At 42.8% G+C, this 18,360-nt stretch overlaps 1 protein-coding gene across 1 annotated transcript in view; it reads left to right on the top strand.

The window, feature by feature from the left end:
* Positions 1 to 17,735, top strand: part of LOC129403258 (uncharacterized) — a 73,705-nt gene extending 55,970 nt beyond the window's left edge. Inside the window, exons 3-5 of the mRNA XM_055129790.1 lie at positions 11,524 to 11,739; positions 15,771 to 15,816; positions 16,843 to 17,735. Coding sequence (XP_054985765.1) covers positions 11,524 to 11,739; positions 15,771 to 15,816; positions 16,843 to 17,735 — 1,155 coding nt within the window. The remainder of the gene's footprint in view (positions 1 to 11,523; positions 11,740 to 15,770; positions 15,817 to 16,842) is intronic.
* Positions 17,736 to 18,360: the final 625 nt, after the last annotated feature.

Raw genomic sequence — 18,360 nt, 5'->3', positions numbered from 1 at the left:
AGAATTCTCCAGTGAATCCCTCTGGACCTGGGCTTTTGTTTTTGGGAAGACTTTTGATTACAGTTTCAATTTCTTGGATATTAATGGGTCTTTTCAGGTATTCCAAGTCTTCCTGGTTCAGTCTTGCGAGATTGTAGGAGTCAAGGAATTCGTCCATTTATTTTAGGTTCTCTTGTTTCGCAGCATATAGACTTTCATAGTAGTCTCTGATGATCTTTTGAATTTCATTTGTTTCTGTTGTGATGTCCCCCCTTTTCATTACTGATTCGGTTTAGTGAATCAAAAAAAGAGGGTTTTTTCTCTCTCTTTCATTCTGAGTCTTGCTAGCGGTTTGTCAATCTTGTTTATTTTCTCAATGAACCAGCTCTTGGTTTCATTGACCTTTCGGATTATTTTCTGGGTTTCCATGTCATTAATTTCTGCTCTAATTTTTATTATTTCCTTCCTTCAGTCTGGTTTGGGTTCCTTTTTCTGGTCCTTTTCTAAGGCCTTGAGCTGTGAACTCAAGCTATCTGTGTAGGCCCTTTCTTCCTTCCTAAGGAATGCTTGCAGAGCTATAAATTTTCCCCTTAACACAGTTTTAGCTGAGTCCCATAGGTTCTGGTAGCTCTTTTCTTCATTCTCATTTGTTTCGCGGTATCTCTTGATTTCTTCCTTGATTTCCTTCCTGACCCACTCACTGTTCAACACTGAGCTGTTTAATTTCCAGGTGTTTGCTTTGATTGTCTGTGTCTGTGTGTGGTTAGCTTCTATCTTCAGCGCATCATGGTCTGAGAAGGTAGTTGATACAATTTCTATTTTTCTGATTCTATTGAGGTATTGTGGCCCAGTACATAATCTATTTTGTAAAATGATCCGTGTGCACTGGAAAAGGATGTGTATTCTTTCTTTTTTGGGTGTAGAGCACTGTATAGGTCTATTAGGTCTCTCTCTTCTGTTTTTTCCTTCAGTGTCATTATTTCCTTGGTGAGTTTTATTCTTGTCGATCTATCCAGAGGTGATAAGGCAGTGCTTAAGTCTCCAACTACTGTTGTGCTGCTAGCAATGTTCTCCTTAAAGTCTGTTAGGACTTGTTTTATGTATTTAGCCAGTCATTCATTAGGTGCATATACGTTTAAGAGTGTGATTTCTTCCAAGTGTACATATCCCTTGATAAATAGAAAGTGAACTTCGCTGTCCCTTCTAATCTTTTTTCAACCTGAAATCTATGTTGTCGGATACTAGTATGGCCACCCCAGCTTTTTTGAGGGAGTTGTTTGCTTGCAGGATTGTTTTCCATCATTTGACTTTGAGTCTGTGTTTGTTCTGACTGTTCAGGTGTGTTTCTTATTGGCAGGATAATGTTGGGTTTTGTTTCCGAATCCATTTTGCCACTCTGTGTCTTTTAATTGGTGCGTTTAGGCCATTGACATAGAGAGAGAGATGATTGTCATGGGGTTTTGTGTCATATTTCTGTGGGGTTTCTTGTTCTTGTAGAGTTTTTCCTTGTCTTACAAAAGCCCCTTTAGACCTTCTTTTAATTTTGGTTTTGAGTCTATGAAGTTCCTGAGCTGTTGTTTATCCATGAAATTGTGTATGGTTCCTTCGAGTTTGAGTTAGCCGGATAAAGTATTCATGGTGAGGCATTCATTTCATTGAGTTTTTTCACTATATCCCACCATTGTCTTTGGGCTTGGAGGGTTTCCTCTGATAGGTCTGCTGTGAATCTAAGGGGTGCTCCTTTGTATGTGATTTCTTTTTTTGACCTTGCTGCTTGCAGTATTGTGTCCCTATCTGTGTCATCCATCATTCTGACTCTGATATGTATTGGGGATTTTTTATAGGGTTCCTTCTAGCTGGCACCCTTCTGGCTCCTAAGATCTGAACATCTGCATTATCCAGCTCTGGGAACTTTTCAGCAATTATCTCTTTAACTGTGGCTTTCTTGTTTGGGTTGCCTCCCTGTCCTTCTGGAATTCCAATGATTCTTATGTTATTCCTCTTGGCATTATCCCCTAGGTCTCTGATTAACCCTAGAGATATTTTGAGATCTTTTCCAATTGTATGTTGTAGCTTGTGGGATTTCTGTTCCTCATCTTCAAGCTCACTAATTCTTTCTTCAGCTGTAGCCATTCTACTGTTGAGGGCTCCAACTGTGTTTTTTATTTCTTCTACAGTGTCTTTTATTCGTGACATTTCTGAATGTAGCTTTCCTATTTCTGCTCTCATTTCTTCCCGTAATTTCTTCACTGACTGCTCCACCGTTTCTTTAAGTTTAATGAACATTCTCAGAATTTCTTCTCTGAGTTCTTTATCAGAGAGATCACATTTTTGCGAAACCCCTGCTGAGGCTTCTGCACTCTTTTCTTTGTCCTCTCCTTGCTGTGGGGACTTGCGCTGTTTCTTCATGCTGTCACGGTTGTATGGAGGTGGGACCTTCCAGTTCACTAGAGCTAATCTCTCTTATCGTGAGTTTTCAATATTTTGGTGCAATTGGAGTAGGCTAGTGGTTAATTTAGTCTTTTGTGTTTGTGGTAACTGGGGAGATCTCCTCAAAGTTAGTTAATGGGGATTGCAAAGTCTGTCAAGTACACTAGAAAAGGGGGAAATACTGTGGCCACTTAAGCGGCCACTGCTCCTAGCGACCACGCCCACTGAAGCGGGGCCACCCCCACTACCAGAGTCCATGCCCCTTTTGGACATTGGATACTGGCTCGAGATCAGTCTGGGGGCTGTGTGAACAGTGTGCGGGCAGGATGGCTGGGAAGCTCAGTGAGGGAAAGAGGGGCACCTGGATGAGGAAGCAGGAGGCACAGGCTCAGCCCCAGCGAGGGGCATATTCCTTGTCCGCTGGACACTGGCTGGAGATTGGGTCCGGGGGCCACACGCAGCACGCGGGTACCTACAGCTGGGAAGCTCAGTGAGGGAAAGAGGCGCCACAATTTCTATATTTTTAAATATGTATCTGTTTGAATTATGATAGAATACGTGATCTATCCTGGAGAATGTTCCATATGTATGAGAGAATAATGCGTATTCTTGTTTATGGAGATACACAAATATGTGTATCTGTATATGCCCTTCAATCACAATTATTTTAGTGCATCTTTCTGAGCCTTTGTGTCTTTAATGATACTCTGTCTAGTGAATATGTCTAGTGGGGAAAGTGGTGCATGGAAGTCTCCCACTACTATTGTATTTCCATTGATCTGTTTCTCTTATTTTAAAATATCATTTAAAAAATGTTTGATCATTGTGAGATTGTAACCCAAACATGAAAGCTTGTAACTATCTCATGGTTATTCAATAAAATTTAAAAATAAAAGAAAATTGAATCACCATGAGATGCACAGTTACAAAGCTGTTCATGATTGGGCTTCATATTATAATAGCTTTCCTATTTCTGCTCTCATTTCTTCCCATAATTTCTTCCCTGACTGCTCCACCGTTTCTTTAAGTTCTAAGAACATTCTCAGAATTTCTTCTTTGAATTCTTTATCAGAGAGATCACATTTGTAGGAAACCCCTGCTGAGGCTTCTGGACTGTTTTCTTCATCCTCTCCTTGATGAGGGGATTTGTGCTTTTTCTTCATGCACGGTAATGCTCCAAAGGCAGATCTGCAGACCAATGGAACAGGGTGGAATATCCCTACACACAACCCCAAATGTATGATCATCTAATCTTTGATAAGGGAGCAAAAAATGTGAAGTGGAGCAAAGAAAGCCTCTTCAACAAATGGTGCTGGCATAACGACAACCACTTGCAAAAAAATGGGTTTAGATCTCGACCAATCACCATGCACAAAATTCAGATCAAAATGGATTAAAGACCTCAACATCAGAGCACAATCCGTAAGATACATTGAAGACAAGCTTGTCAAAACTCTCCATGACATTGAAGCTAACGTTATCTTCAAAAATGACATGCTACTGACCAACCAAGTGAAAACAGAGATAAACAAATGGGACGATATTAAACTAAGAAGCTTCTGCACCACAAAAGATACAGTGAATAAAATACAAAGACAATCTATGGAATGGGAAAGAATATTCACCCAATACCCATCATATTAGGGGTTGATATCAAGGCACTGGTTGGAATCTACAAGAAATATTAATGGCCAAAAGGCACATGAAAAAATGCTCTTCATCACTAATCATCAGGGAGATGCAGATCAAAACAACCATGAGATACCACCTCACACCACAGAGACTAGTACACATCCAAAAGAACAAAAGCAATTGCTGTTGGCACGGATGTGGGGAGAAAAGGACCCTCTTACACTGCTGGTGGGAATGCCGACTGGTTCAGCCGTTTTGGAAAACAGTATGGTCGCTTCTCAAAAAATTATAAATTGAGCTCCCATTTGACCCAGCAATACTACTCCTGGGAATATATCCCAGAGAGGCAAAAAAGTATAGTCTAAATGACATCTGCACTGGAATGTTCATTTCAGCACTGTTTACAATAGCCAGAATCTGGAAAAAACCCGAGTGCCCTAGAACATATGACTGGTTAAAGAAACTTTTGTACATCTACACAATGGAATACTATGCTCCTGTTAGAAAAGATGAAGTCATGACCTTTGCATATAAGTGGATCAACATGGAAATTATCATGCTAAGTGAAATGAGTCAGAAAGAGAGAGACAAGATATAGAAAGATTGCACTCATCTGTGGAATATAAAATAACAGAATAGGAGACTAACACCCAAGATTAGTAGAGATAAGTACCATGAAGTTGGCTCCATAGTTTGGAAGCTGGCCTCACATGCTGGAGGAAGGGGTTGCTCACATAGAGAAGGGAACACCAGGTTAAGTGTGGTTTGAGGACCTGCACGAGATGGGAGATGCGCACTGAAAATAGAATATAGACCAAACACGATGGCCACGCAGTACCTCTGTTGCAAACCACAGCACCCAAAAGGAGAGAGAGAACAAAAGGAACACCCTGCCACAGAGGTGGGGTGGGGTGGGGGGGATGGAGTGGGAGGGTGAGAGGGATACTGGGTACACTGGTGGAGGGGACTGGGGACTGGTGGAGGGATGTAAACAAAATGCAATCATGAAAGCTCATAAGTTTGTAACTGTAACTCATGGTGATTCACTGATAAACAAATATTTAAAAAAAGTAAACATATACATATGTGTGTGTGTGTGTGTGCTCAGAGCCAGAGGTACTTCGTCAACCACTTCTTCAATGGTCTTGAAGGTGTTCCATGCTGCTCTCTTCCTCCTGTGCGGTTCAGATGCCAGGTAGTTTGTCATGTTGTGTTCTAGACCCAGGTACACATAACTGCTGCATTCAGAAATGTTTGTTCTGTTGAGGGCAAGTGGAACGTCAGGAACTGGTTCATTTTTTATGAACATTTTCTTGATGAGATTCAGCTGCAGTCCAACCTTTCCACACTCACGATCAAAATCAGCCAGAATTTGTGCCACTTGGCTGATATTTTGTGTTATTAGAATGATGTCATCAGCGAAGTGGAGGTGGTGTAGTTTCTGACCATCTACGTTCACTCCCATTCCTTCCCATTCCAGCCGTAACATGATGTTCTCAGGGGTGACACTGAAGAGTTTCGGTGAAATGGTATTGCCCTGTCGAACCCCTCTCTTTATGTTGATTATCCTTGTAGAATTGTGAGATCCTAGTGGTGTATCCGTAATACAACTCATGAAGAATCCTGATGTACTGAGTTTGAACACCCTGTTTGGCTAGGTCTTCGATGACTGCTTCAGTCTCAACAGAATCAAAGGCCTTCTTTAAATCAATGAACATTAGACAGACCTGGCATCTTGAACTCTCGCGAAACCTCAATGAGCTTGGTCACCCTGTGGATATGGTTGATCATGCTGAATGACATATCCATCCTGCAGAATTTGGTATGTGGGCAGTTGGACATGGCTGTTGAAGAGATTAAATTATATGTAGACATATGTATATACAGAGAGAGATTTTACTATGCACATCTCTATAAAATATTCTCATATTCCCAGAAAAGAAGTGACACACTGAAGATTATCAGGTTTTACAGTTTATAAATGAAATAATCATCCTGTTGATCATTGATTTTCTCGAGTGGTCTCAGTAACATCTCCATTTATCCTAGCCCTGAGATTTTAGAAGCCTCTCTTTACTCTTCCTTCCCAACAGTGCCACGTTGGAGGCTCTTTCAGGGTCAGGGGAATGAGACCCTTTATTGTTACTGTTTTTGGCATATGGATACACCATGGAGAGCTTGCCAGGCTCTCCCATGCGGGCAGGAAACTCTCAGTAGCTTGCCAGATTCTCCAAGAGGGAGAACTAGGCTATAAAATGTCATGCCACTACAAAGCGCCCGCAAGCTTCTGGGAGCTTGGTTTTATAGTCTCTGGATGCTGGCCCTTGAAGGGATTACACGGTGCAGTGGGGGGCGGGGGGGGCAGTTTCTGCGTGTGATCACATAGCTTCTGAAAATGGGGGATCTGGGCGAAAGAGGCCCAGTCCCAATAGGAGCAGGGTTGGAGATCTCACACCTGAATTCCTCTGCCAGTTTCTTCATACGTGAGGCTCGTCCGAATGTGTGGAGAGAGGCCTTCAGCATGACTGTGGCTGGGTTCTGGACATCTTTGGCTGCCAGCGCTCTGCTTGGGGAAAGGAGGGAAACTCAACCCACCCCCTCTTAGGGTCCCTGGTGAAGACAGCCAGATGCGGGGGCAAGAGACTCTGAAATAATACAGGGCATAAACACAGTGGTTTCCAATATTTACATGCATAGACTAATATCCAAGGAAACAAAGGCCATTTCTTAGTATTTAAAGTATGAATTCTTGTGCATTTCAATAGAAGAGGAATATAAAATTTCTGGTTTTTGAATGGTGAAATACAGATACTCCAATATCACAATAGACTGTGCTTCCAAAGGCTTTAAAATCTCTTTCAGAAAATCTGGGGCCAAGTTTATGGAGAACGGTGTCCTGCGAATAGCACTGGGTTCAAAATGCAACAGAAGAAAGACAAAAATATCCTGGAAGAGGCCCCACAGGAGAGTACCTGGTGGTTATCAGCAAACAGCTCTGAGAGAGTTTGGATGTGAAAGGCCTCAAAATAGTATGAAGGTCCAGTGGCACAGCCCCAGAATTGGTGGAGGGATGAAGCAGATAGACAGACACATGGTGGCCAGGTGATATTAATGGAAAAATATAAGTCAACACACAGCCTTATAAATCTCCACAAGCACGATGCCTGAGGGTCTTGTAGGGTTCTAAGACAGAAATTTCAGCAGTGTGCAAAGCTTCAGTCCCAGGCAGGAGGGTAACACAACAGTTCTTCAAGCTGAGGTAGTAGACAGAAAGTCACAGGTGACGCCAGGTGTACGCAAAGATTGCTCCTTCTGTAGCAAAGCAGCTCTGACAGCAGATATTTACCTAGTATCATGGGGCTGTGTGTTTATGTTGTTTTGTTACACCAGTACCCAGGGATTCCTCCTGGCTCAGTGCTCAAGAATAACTTCTGAAAATACTCAGGACATAACATGTAGTACCAGGGAATCAAACCAGGGTTGGCTACCTGTAAATAAAGCACATATAACTTGTACAATTTTTACAGCACAGGACTTTTTGTGAAACAAGGAAGGCTTGTTTTAGTATATAGTCCAAATTCAAGAACTGGGGCAAGGCACCCAATATTTGACCAAAGAAAATGTGAAAATAGGCAAGCAATGCTGGTTTTTACTGAAAATTCACAGCACTGATGGGAAGCAACTCAAACTAAGTCCCTCAGGTAATTCGTTAAATTAAGCAAGAATATTAATTTGCTACCCAAACCAGCATAAAACCAAACTCTCACCCTGCAGTAGACCCAAGATGTAGAGGATAACATCAAAATTACTTGGCATTTTTTAAGTGGCATGGAACAAATACTGCTAAGATTTATCTGGAATAATAAAATTGCATGACTAAAGCATCCTGGAAAAAAATAAGGTATTATCTCCCTCATTTAAAATTGTACTGTTGAACTTCAGTAATCTAAGACTATACTGTACTGTAATAAAGATGCACTCTCAGATAAAAGGAATAGAATTGAGAGCCCAGAGATAAGCCCTCAGATATTTATTTATCTAATCTTCAACAGAGGAGATAGGTGAATGAAACATTACAAGGAATATAAAGAGTGCTGGAAAAATTGGATAATAATATACAAAAATTAATTTGGAACCCTATGCCACATCATTAACAAGTGTTAACACAAAATTGATTTAAAATTTGGGCTGGAGAAATAGCACAATGGGTAGGGCATTTGTCTTGCACGTGGAGGACCCGGGTTCAATTCCCAGCATCCCATATGGTCCTCCGAGCACTGCTAGGAGTAATTTCTGAGTGCAGAGGCAGGAGGAACTCCTGTGCATCGCCGGGTGTGACCCAAAACGAAAAAAAAGAAAAAGAAAAAAATTGATTTAAAATCTTGGTATTAGGCCCAAATGTATTAAATTTATTATGTAACACACTGGCAGAATTAACCATGATATTTGTTTCAGAGGTATATCTAACAATTAAATGCCATTAGCAAAGAAACCAAGCAAATATAAACAAGTGAAACTACATGAAGCTACAAAATTTCTGCACTCAAAATAAAGAGTATCTTTATTAAAAAGGCACTTTTCAGAGATAAAGTTTCTACAATATATAACCAAGTGTAACTTTACAAGATCATGCTCAGCCACCTGGAATTGGCTGAGTAGTCATCTGCTGGTAGTTCAGGAGGCACAGTTAATTACACTCACTAAAATCTTGACCCTACATGAGGGAGAAAAAAAATAAACATTTATACTAATTTCCTTTATGATTTTATGGCCATCTACCTTCAAACAGCTACCTACAAAGAAATAAAATTCTTCTATTCACATACAAGTAAGAGAGATCATGCCTTAGATGCTCATGAGATATTGCAGTTGCTAACGACTGCTCATGTACCTTCAGAGGTAGCTGAGATTCATTGTCCCAAACTCCAAAAGGGAGTACAGTATTGTTGGAAAGGAGAACAAACAGACTATGTAAGGGGTCTGCTAAAAGAAAAATTGTAACCATGCCAACACATGCTGCTCAAATAAATCTCTGAATGTATACCTAAATAGTCTAATAAAGATGTTTAAAAGAGCAGAAGAATGGAGCTTTGTCTCAGACTCACCTAAATCTTGGAAAATACAGCTCACATGGCCTAGTTCTGAAGAAGTACTGAGATGTACTCTGTGTTAAAGCAATCACATAACAATCTCACTAAGGCAGAGGCATCCATCTCCAATAGATTGGGAAGTATTAACAGGTCCAACCCTATATTATATTATCATGCTATCACTAAGCCATACCTCATATGTCTAGAGACCAATTAAAGACCTTATAAGGAATTTTCACTCCACAAATTGGTGTGCAAAGTAAAAGAGAGAATTCCTCACTGAGGACTGGCAGGTGAATTTCTACAGACATCAGGGAAGCAGGTGACTGCCATCACTTACCAGTGTTTATGGACAACTTTTTAGGATGACTATAAAGCACAATCCACCCACCATGAAATAGGAAGTGAAGTGATTACTGTGTGCTATTGGTGAAAATGATACACAGGTTTGGTCTACCAAAGACAGAATGATGATGAAGCTGCTATCTTATTTTTTTTTTCACTTTTTGATTTTTCAGCATTTTGGGGTCACACCTGGCAATGCTCAGGGACTACTCTTGGCTCTGGCTCTGCATTCAGGAATTGCTTCTAGCAGTGCTCGGGGGACGATATAAGATTGGTATGTCGGCGATTGAACTCAATTGTGTGCAGGGCAAAAATGTCCTACCTGCTGTAGTACCCACTCCAGCCCAACAGTTGCTGTCTTGAAACACAAGTAGTTCAACAGCTGTCAAAGACTGGATAGTAATTAAAACTTCATTTAAACTGAGGACCCCATTCAATAGGAAATATGGATACAATGAGCACATACAATACAGTTTCCTCAGAGAAAACAGGCTAAATTTACATTCTATATGGCAGATTATTTCAGATTATCATATCTGATCATCTGGCAGATTATCTCTCATCATCCAAAGAGATATATAAGGATACACTTTCTTTTAGATGGGAATTATCACAGATTATGTCTAATCTCTGGGTTCCAGTCTAACTTCTTTGGCTGAATTTGTCTCCAACAGGTCCAACAATGAATGTATCTGACATTCAGTTCCTCTACACAATTTAGAGATCAATATTCTCCTGAAAATCTGGAAAGAATAAAATCTCAAGGAGATCCTCTGCCAACACCAAGGAAAATTGTGCTGCCTCTCCTCTAGATCCTAACTTCCTAGGGCACAAGTTTCAGTTTGAAGCCTTAACTTTTTCTTTTATAGAGGGGTGGCTTTGTGGGAGGCTACACCTGACTGGACCTTGACTCTTGCTTTGGCATTGCCTGTACAATATCCATTAAGAATCAGTCCTATACACTCAAAAGCTGTGAGCTCACTTATCCTTTGGATAAAAGAGATTAGCTAATAGATGTTGGTTGATTCCAACTCCCAGTAAGTGTAAGATGAACCATATGTAACAGTTAGTAGCATAGTCAAGTTATCCTGCTTATGGACTCCTTAGAAATACCCTGAGTTCATGTATGTCTAGGGTGACCCTGCCTACCTTCTTAAGAAACTATAAGATATTCCTTGGATTTACAATATTTTTGATGACTGCTTTGGATGCCATTGTATGTGTTTTATGTTTGGTCAATAATAAAACTGCTTATTTTTGTTTAGTGGTAAGAGTTTTTGGATTGACAAGAGATTCCTCTAAAACTTTCCTCAAAATTTTAAGACAACTAGTAAATCCATGACATGTCTGACTCTAGTAAATCCATGACAAATATTGTGTGATTTTAAGCCAAATGTAAACTGACTTTAAGCCAAATGTTCACCGCAACAACCCAGTCCCTGCCTGAGTCCTGATTGTGTTTTTTAATCTCTCTTAGAAAAAAAGAAATATTTTATATGCTCACTTCAGTCTCATATGTGAGATCTGTAGACAATCAGAGGCAGAGCATCTTTGACCCTGTTTCCCACCTGGACACTGGGGCAGAGAAATCTCAGAACCCTTTGTCCTCTGAGAACTAATTCGTCCTTCCAGCCACAGAGAATAAACCATGCCAACACCCGTCTGTAGAGCATGTCAGAGCACAAAGTCCTGACCTCAGACTTGCTGAGGACTAGCTAAGCCTCTGTGCTATGTGAAAGGAAACATTCTAAAGGCTACAGGGGAGTTAGGCAGAGCAGATGCTCCTGTGATTGGTGCCCTAGAAAGCCTTTCCTGTGTCACTGGGATCTATGTCACCGGGTGAGGGGGGCATTTCTGAACCTGGAGGCAGGTTTATCAACAAAGTATTCCCCCGAATCTGCATAATTTAACTTGTTATCACAAGGAAGAGTGAGAGGTAAAAGGCACCACTAGGTTCCTTCAGGAAGCTTCGGTTCAAAGGCAAACCCTAGACATACAGCCAGCCTGATCCAGGTCTTGTTGACTAATTTCCCCGCCTCTTCCTCAGGCGTGTCCTTATCTATGGTCAGATGATCTGGAATTCTCTGTTTCCTTCTTTCCCAGCAGCTTGGCTGGTGGCTGCCAGGGGATCTCCTCCGTGCTTCCTCCTTATCTGCCTGTGCGCACCTTCCTGCTGCGTCCCTGCTGTCCCTTCGTAGTACGAGACCCTCAATTTGTTTGGCTTCACAGACCTGCGAACAGGAGTCCCAGCGCGCAGTGCCTGGTAAGGAAATGTGCCCTGGTCGCAGGACTCCACAGACTGCTTCCTCCCCATCCCCCACCCCACCCCCACACTGCCTCATCCCCTCAGCCCAGCCTGTGTGGTGCCAGCTGTTGGCCCAGGTAGAAATCAAAAGTTTCTGATTTCACTCACCATTGAGTTTCTGGGGAGACTTCCTTTCCCTTTGCCCCTGCACCTCATCTCTCCATGGGACTAACCACTTCGCCTGTTAGATTCCCAGGGGGTCACAGAACTGCTAAGAGGTGAGGGTGGAAGAAGAAGGCATTCTTCTCCACTTTCCCTTTAGCTTCCCTGTACTCCCAACCTGATATGCAGCCTGCCCCCTGAAGCCTCTGGAGGGGAAATGGAGTCTTGGCATCATAGCGCAAAAGACCAAGTCCTGGTTGTCCCCTCCCCATCTGTCACCTGTCCCAAAAATTGACCTCTCACTTTTTGCTGTCTTCTGACATGGGTTTGAACATCCCCTCACTTTTCCTCAAGCCCCCCACATCTCCTGTGACCCCTCACAGTACTGACAAGGGCCATTCCCGAGAAAGCAGAGGGCAACCCTTTGCTGAGCCTGTGATACAAATGTCACCAGTCCAAGACAAATGACAGTAAATTAGGGACAGACAGGTGAGTGAATGTGAGGCACTGGAACCGTCAGAAAGGATCCAAAACCTAGAGCCAGTTATCCTGGTCTCAAGGAACAAAATCCCAACAGATCAGTTTTCTCCACTTATGAAACCAGAAAATCAAGCTCACCAGTGTTGGTCATATTCACCAGTTTCAGCTTCCACCCACTGGGCTTTTCCCAGTAATCAGGGGCTATTGAGGGACCCTGGGAGAAGACAGATAGAATTTTCTTTTTAAAAAGAAATCCTCCTCCTTCCAGAGTTTCCTGCATTCATGTCCTAGGAGAATGACAGAGATCACATGCCATCCCTCTAATATAGTTCCCCAGTCTTTTTTGGTCTTCATTCATTCCTTTAAGCATTTGTCTCGTTTTAACTCACTTATCTCTATCTGTTTGTTTCCTTTCTGACTCATGTCTGATGCTTGGCTCATATCTGCCTTCAAATTTGTTTCTTGGAAGGACCTGCATCTCCCTCAACAGCATGGCTCATTCAGAATAAGATTCAGTGATCCCCTTACTTACGTGATCCCCTCACTTACTTACGTGACACCTGAGTGTGACTGGCTTTCGTGACATCCCTGAAGTCCATGGGAGTCTCACTAAGAACCGGGGCAGATGATCTTTGCTGAGCTACTTTAATTTGGATGGCAATATTATAAGTGGAATTCTCAAGGAGCTTGATTTCTTTGACACAATTTTTTTTCTCTTTTGGAGAGTACTTAGATCACAGGAGTTATGTCTTGCTCTTAGGTCTATGGTAATTATCAACTTTAGATGGGTCATTGGACACTGTTCCATAGAAATGTAATTTATTTTTAATAGGGGCCACTCCAAGAAGTGCTTTAGAAAGCCTGAGGTGGGGGAGAGATAGTAGAGTCAGTAGGGTGCTTGCCTTATACTAGGCCAACCTGGGTTTGATGCCCAGCATATATGGGTGCCCTGAGCCCCACCAAGAATAGTCCCTGACCCCTGATCACAGAGACAGGAGTAATCCCTGAGCACTGCTAGGTGTGGCCTAAAATGTCAATCAAAAAGTTTAGTAAAATGCTACATAAATGGTCTCATTTATATAGTACTTTAAGTTTTAAGTAGTTTAAGTTTTCTCTTATCTGCTGCTTTTCTCACCCTTTCTCCCTTTAAAAGTTTATTATATAAAGACAGGCATATGTAAATCTAAAACAATCACAAGATAGAATGATACATAATAAACTCAGACTGCTGTTTGACCCGGAAATCAGAGGGAAGGTGATTAAGACTGGGAATTTAAAAAATATATATCTAAACGGAGCTGTGTAATTTAATCGTCTCAATAAAGAGGATATCTGCAATAAAAATGCCAAAATTCTTACATGTATTAACTGCTATTGAATAACATTTGTTTTGATACTCTGCATATCTGTTTTATAAATTGTTTTCCTCCACTTCAAATGGTGATTCCCCACACACACATTCCACCATTTTTTTGTTTGTTTTTGTGTTGGGGTCATATCCAGTGGTGGTCAGGAGTTACTCCTGGCTCTGCACTCAGGAATTACTCCGGGTAGGCTCAAAGTACCAAATGGGATACCGGGGATAGAAGTTTGATTGGCCTCTTTCAAGGCAAACACCATACCTACTGTACTACCTCTCTGGCCCTTCCACTTTATAATAGCTATATCACATACAACTGGATAATCATTGAAAATTAAGTAATATCACAATTTATCTTTATACCTGCTGTCTGCATCATCATCTGTCCACCATAAGCACATATTCTCTAACACGTAGATGTGTAACACAAAATTAAACCTCATTTAAAGGGAATATTTCCCTCTAGTTGTTTTGATTTCTGGTTACAACCTAGGAAGCAAAAGTGGTAATTATTTGGTAACCGGATTTGAAAGTCATCAGGGGAATGGCAGTTGTTATGGACAGAACAGGAAAGAGTTCTATGGAATTTGTCCTGAGTGCTGACCCTTCTTCTTCCCTCAAAGGCACCATCTGATCTGAACCAGAAGCTCATGGGAGAAGGGGAGGTGGCCATGCTCACCATGTCCTCTCCTACACCATGTTCTCTACTTCCTCTCACTCATGTTCTTGGAAGATCCTTGACCACCAAATCTTCCCTCCCAGTGAAAAGCAATGAACTTCCCTGTTTACACTAGAATAGTTATCTGATGGTTTTGGAAAATTCCCAGAATGTTGCATAGCCAATTTCATTTAGAGCAAGGTGATTTTTTCTCTACTGCAGCAAGTTTTCCTATTTGGCAGATCCTCATTCCATCTAAGAATTCTACCTTTATTCTTATTCTTTTCTTTTACCCACTGGTGGTCAGGAATTACTTCTGATTTTGTGCTCAGGGCTCACTCTTGGTGGGGTTCTGAGGACAAGTGGGATGCTTGGGAATGAACCTGTGTCTGTTGAATGCAAGAAAAGTGCTCTACCAACTGTACTATCTTTCCAGTCACACTTCACACTTTTTAAAATTGTCAGGAGACCATTGGCTGATTTGTGAGAAATTTTTTTCGGAAAAAAAGGAAAATAAAAGAAAATTTATCATCTTAATGTAGTCTAGTGTCACTTGAAGGCTTAAGTTACTTATATGTGTTTGCTTGAAAGTTAAATGAGATAGGAATTTAGCTCTGAAAATGGCTAATCTAAGCACACTTGTTCTTTTATTATTTATTTTATTTTCTATTTTTAAGTGTTTTTGTAGTTGGTAAATACATTGACAGTGGTGTTAATGCTTATGATTTGTTGTATGCAATTACCTTACATCACCACCCCAAAGTGGTCAAGATTCTCGCCAAAGACCTACTGTTATTTATAGTCTACCTCATCATTGTGTTACTGCAACAGAGGTTTTTTCCTGAGCTGGTGGGTTCTTGAGAATTGTATGAAAGATTTTCATACAAAATTTAGAAAGTTAGGAAGTTAGTGTGCAGGATCTTGTTGATATCTGGGTGTAAGAGCATTGCCTGATTCTGCTGCCTGTCTGGGCCTAGGTAAGTGTGGTGTGGGAGGAGAAGGAGCCATCCCACTAACCTAGCTGGGAATCCTTTTATCTGCTGCTTTTCTCACCCTTCCTCCAATTTTCTATTTTTGACTGGATATCTTGTAGAATGGGTGACAGTGAAATCAGTGAATTAGATTAACCTGATATTAATTAATCTGAGATAATTAATCTAATTAACCTGAGATTAATTAATATAGTGCTCCTCTAGTTAGATTATCTGTTGCTCCACCCTTCCACTCCCACTGTATCAATTACAACCCCTCCACCAAGACCCCCACCTCATGATTGGTAATCTCAGTAGACTTACTCTCAGGTGACTAAGTTAGAAGTGTTTTTAGACCTTCTAACTCTCACGTGGAAACTCACTTTTTATAATTTCCCCTTTCTTTTTATTTGACTAGAGAATGGAGGAACTTCAGGGGAGCAAATATGGAGCTCTGGCTGAAGGTAAGAAAGCTTCCAAGCTCTCAGGAGCTCTAGGCCCCTGGGTAAAGAACTCACTGTCACCTCCACATTCTCCCTCATGTCAAGCATGGTACAAAACCCAGTTGTTTTAACTGATGTGACATGGGTTGGGGGTGGAGGGGAGGAACTTCATTTGTTACAGTTTTCTTCCTTCATCAATTTATCACCCTTGGAAAACCGGTGGGAAACGTTGAAATAAATCTTGATGCCCAAAGTTGGAGAATTTGGTCCAACTATGAAACTATTTGTGCTCATCTGAAAAGAGGAGCCTGAGTCCCATGCTTCACAGGAGCTGTCAGAGTCTGTGCTCTCACACTCATTACAGCCTGAGACCTTAGTGCTGGGCTCAGTGTCAACCTGTGCTTTTGTTAGAATTTTTCTGTGCTATGCTTTTGTTATAATTTCTTTCCTCTGATAGCCAGCTGGGTGACCTTCCCACCAACACTTCTGGGGTCTTTGTCTTCTCCAAGCCTGTCCAGCTCATCCCAAGACTCTGACCTTGACCTTCACCACCTCCTTCCATCTCCCAATCCCAAGCGTTCCATTCCCCAACACCCCCCTCCCAGAGAGCAGGGACCCGGCAACACTCTGCTGGGCCTGGTGATAAACCAGAACCCCAATACCTGAGACCCTCCTGCCCCCCAGGCCTTGTGAATGTGGGGCATCTTCCACAGTGTGGCCCAGAGTCTGTGGATGTAGGGGGTGGCACTGCTGTCTGCCCCTTTGTGGCTTCCCCTTTCCTCTTACTGAGCATGCTGTGATGTCTCAGTCCCTCCCGATATCATGGGCACTGTGTCCTCTCAGGTTGCCCTCTCCTGTCAAAAAGAAGTGCGAGGCACCCCCTCTGCAGGGACAGCCCTTCTAACTCTTGACTCAAGGTGCAAGCTGGGCATCCAGTGTGGTCTTCTTAAGCCGTGTATATCCCCATCTTTTGGGAAGGAAAGTGGGTAACTTTCCTAGAAGGAAATTTAGAAGCTTGGACATAGGTACAAAACTTTGTGTCCTCAGGCAGCAGAGCAGGTGCCGGATTTGACGCTTCATCCTCCTTGAGGATCGTTCTGGTGGGCAAATCAGGCAGCGGGAAAAGCGCCACCGGGAACAGCATCCTCTGTCGGCCAGCGTTTGAGTCCCACGTGGGGGCCCAGAGCGTGACCAGGCAGTGCCAGGAGGCCAGGGGCACTTGGGAAGGGAGGAGCATCCTGGTGGTGGACACGCCCCCCATCTTCGACGCCGGGCCCCCCACTCCAGACCTGTACAAGAACATCGGGGACTGCTACCTGCTGGCCGCCCCCGGGCCCCACGTGCTGCTGCTGGTCACTCAGCTGGGCCGCTTCACCGCTCACGACGCCGAGGCCGTCAGGAGGGTGAAGGAGGTCTTTGGGCCACGGGCCATGAGACACGTGATCGTCCTCTTCACCCACAAGGAGGACCTGGGGGGCGATCCCCTGGCTGACTACCTGGGCAGCGTGAGGGACTCGGGGCTGCCCGGGCTCCTGCGGGAGTGCGGGAGGAGGTTCTGCGGCTTCAACAACCGGGCCACGGGCGCCGAGCAGCGCCGGCAGCTGGCCGAGCTCATGGGCCAGGTGGAGAGTCTGGAGCGGGAGCTGCAGGGCGGCTTCCTGAGCTCCGAGCTGTCCCGGGAGGCGCAGCTGCTGCTGCAGCAGCGGAGCGCGGGGGCCGAGTGCGCGGAGCAGCGCGCGCGCTACCTGGGCCTGGTGCGGGGCGAGCTGGAGAAGCAGAGGCGGGCGGTGGCCGCGGCCCAGGGAAGCTGCGTGAGGAACGGGCTCCGCAGAATCCAGAGCTGGATGGCGTCTCATGTCTGGCTTTCTGCTTTTCTCCTTATTGGCATTTTAATTTGCCTGGCTATTTTAATTAACTTTGCTTTCACTCATGGACGCTGAACGTCTTTACATGTTCTCTGCAATCTGTCTTTATCCCTCTAGCTATTATCTGTGGAATTGGATTTGCTTTTTAACAAAATAGCTGCAAAAGTTTTATATTAATTAATGTAAAAAGTCTTATGTTAATTCCATGTCATCCATTTTACTTCCATAATTTTAATGTAATAAAACCCAAAGGGGAAAAATTTTCTTTGTCACTTTGTTACTTTGTGAGGACAAATGGGACATGAACTGATCCTATAGTGATCAGTCGTTTGTGGGATAGAAGATGGGTGGTTTGATATTTCCTGTGAATATCTCACCTCTAGGTTCTATTTTCTTTTTTTTTATCATGTAGAAATTTAATGTTTTTTTTTTAAATTTTATTGAATCACCATGTGGAGGGTTACATAGTTCTCAGGATTATGTCAGTTATACAATACTCAAACACCCTTCCCTTCACCAGTGCCCATCTTCCATCACCAACCCCCCCAGTATACCTGCCGCCCCCTCCCACCTCCCCAGTTACCCTTGTAAGTGATAAGTTTCACTTCGTTTACGCCTTATCTCGATTACATTCCATGTTTCAACACACAACTCACTACCGTTGTTGGGGTTTCCCCCCAAAAAGAAAAAGACAGTCCTA

The sequence above is a fragment of the Sorex araneus genome, chromosome 1 (assembly GCF_027595985.1).
Source record: "Sorex araneus isolate mSorAra2 chromosome 1, mSorAra2.pri, whole genome shotgun sequence".
Classification (NCBI taxonomy): Eukaryota; Metazoa; Chordata; class Mammalia; order Eulipotyphla; family Soricidae; genus Sorex; species Sorex araneus.
The sequence above is the reverse complement of the archived record's forward strand: the minus strand, read 5'-3'. Positions and strand labels throughout refer to the sequence as shown.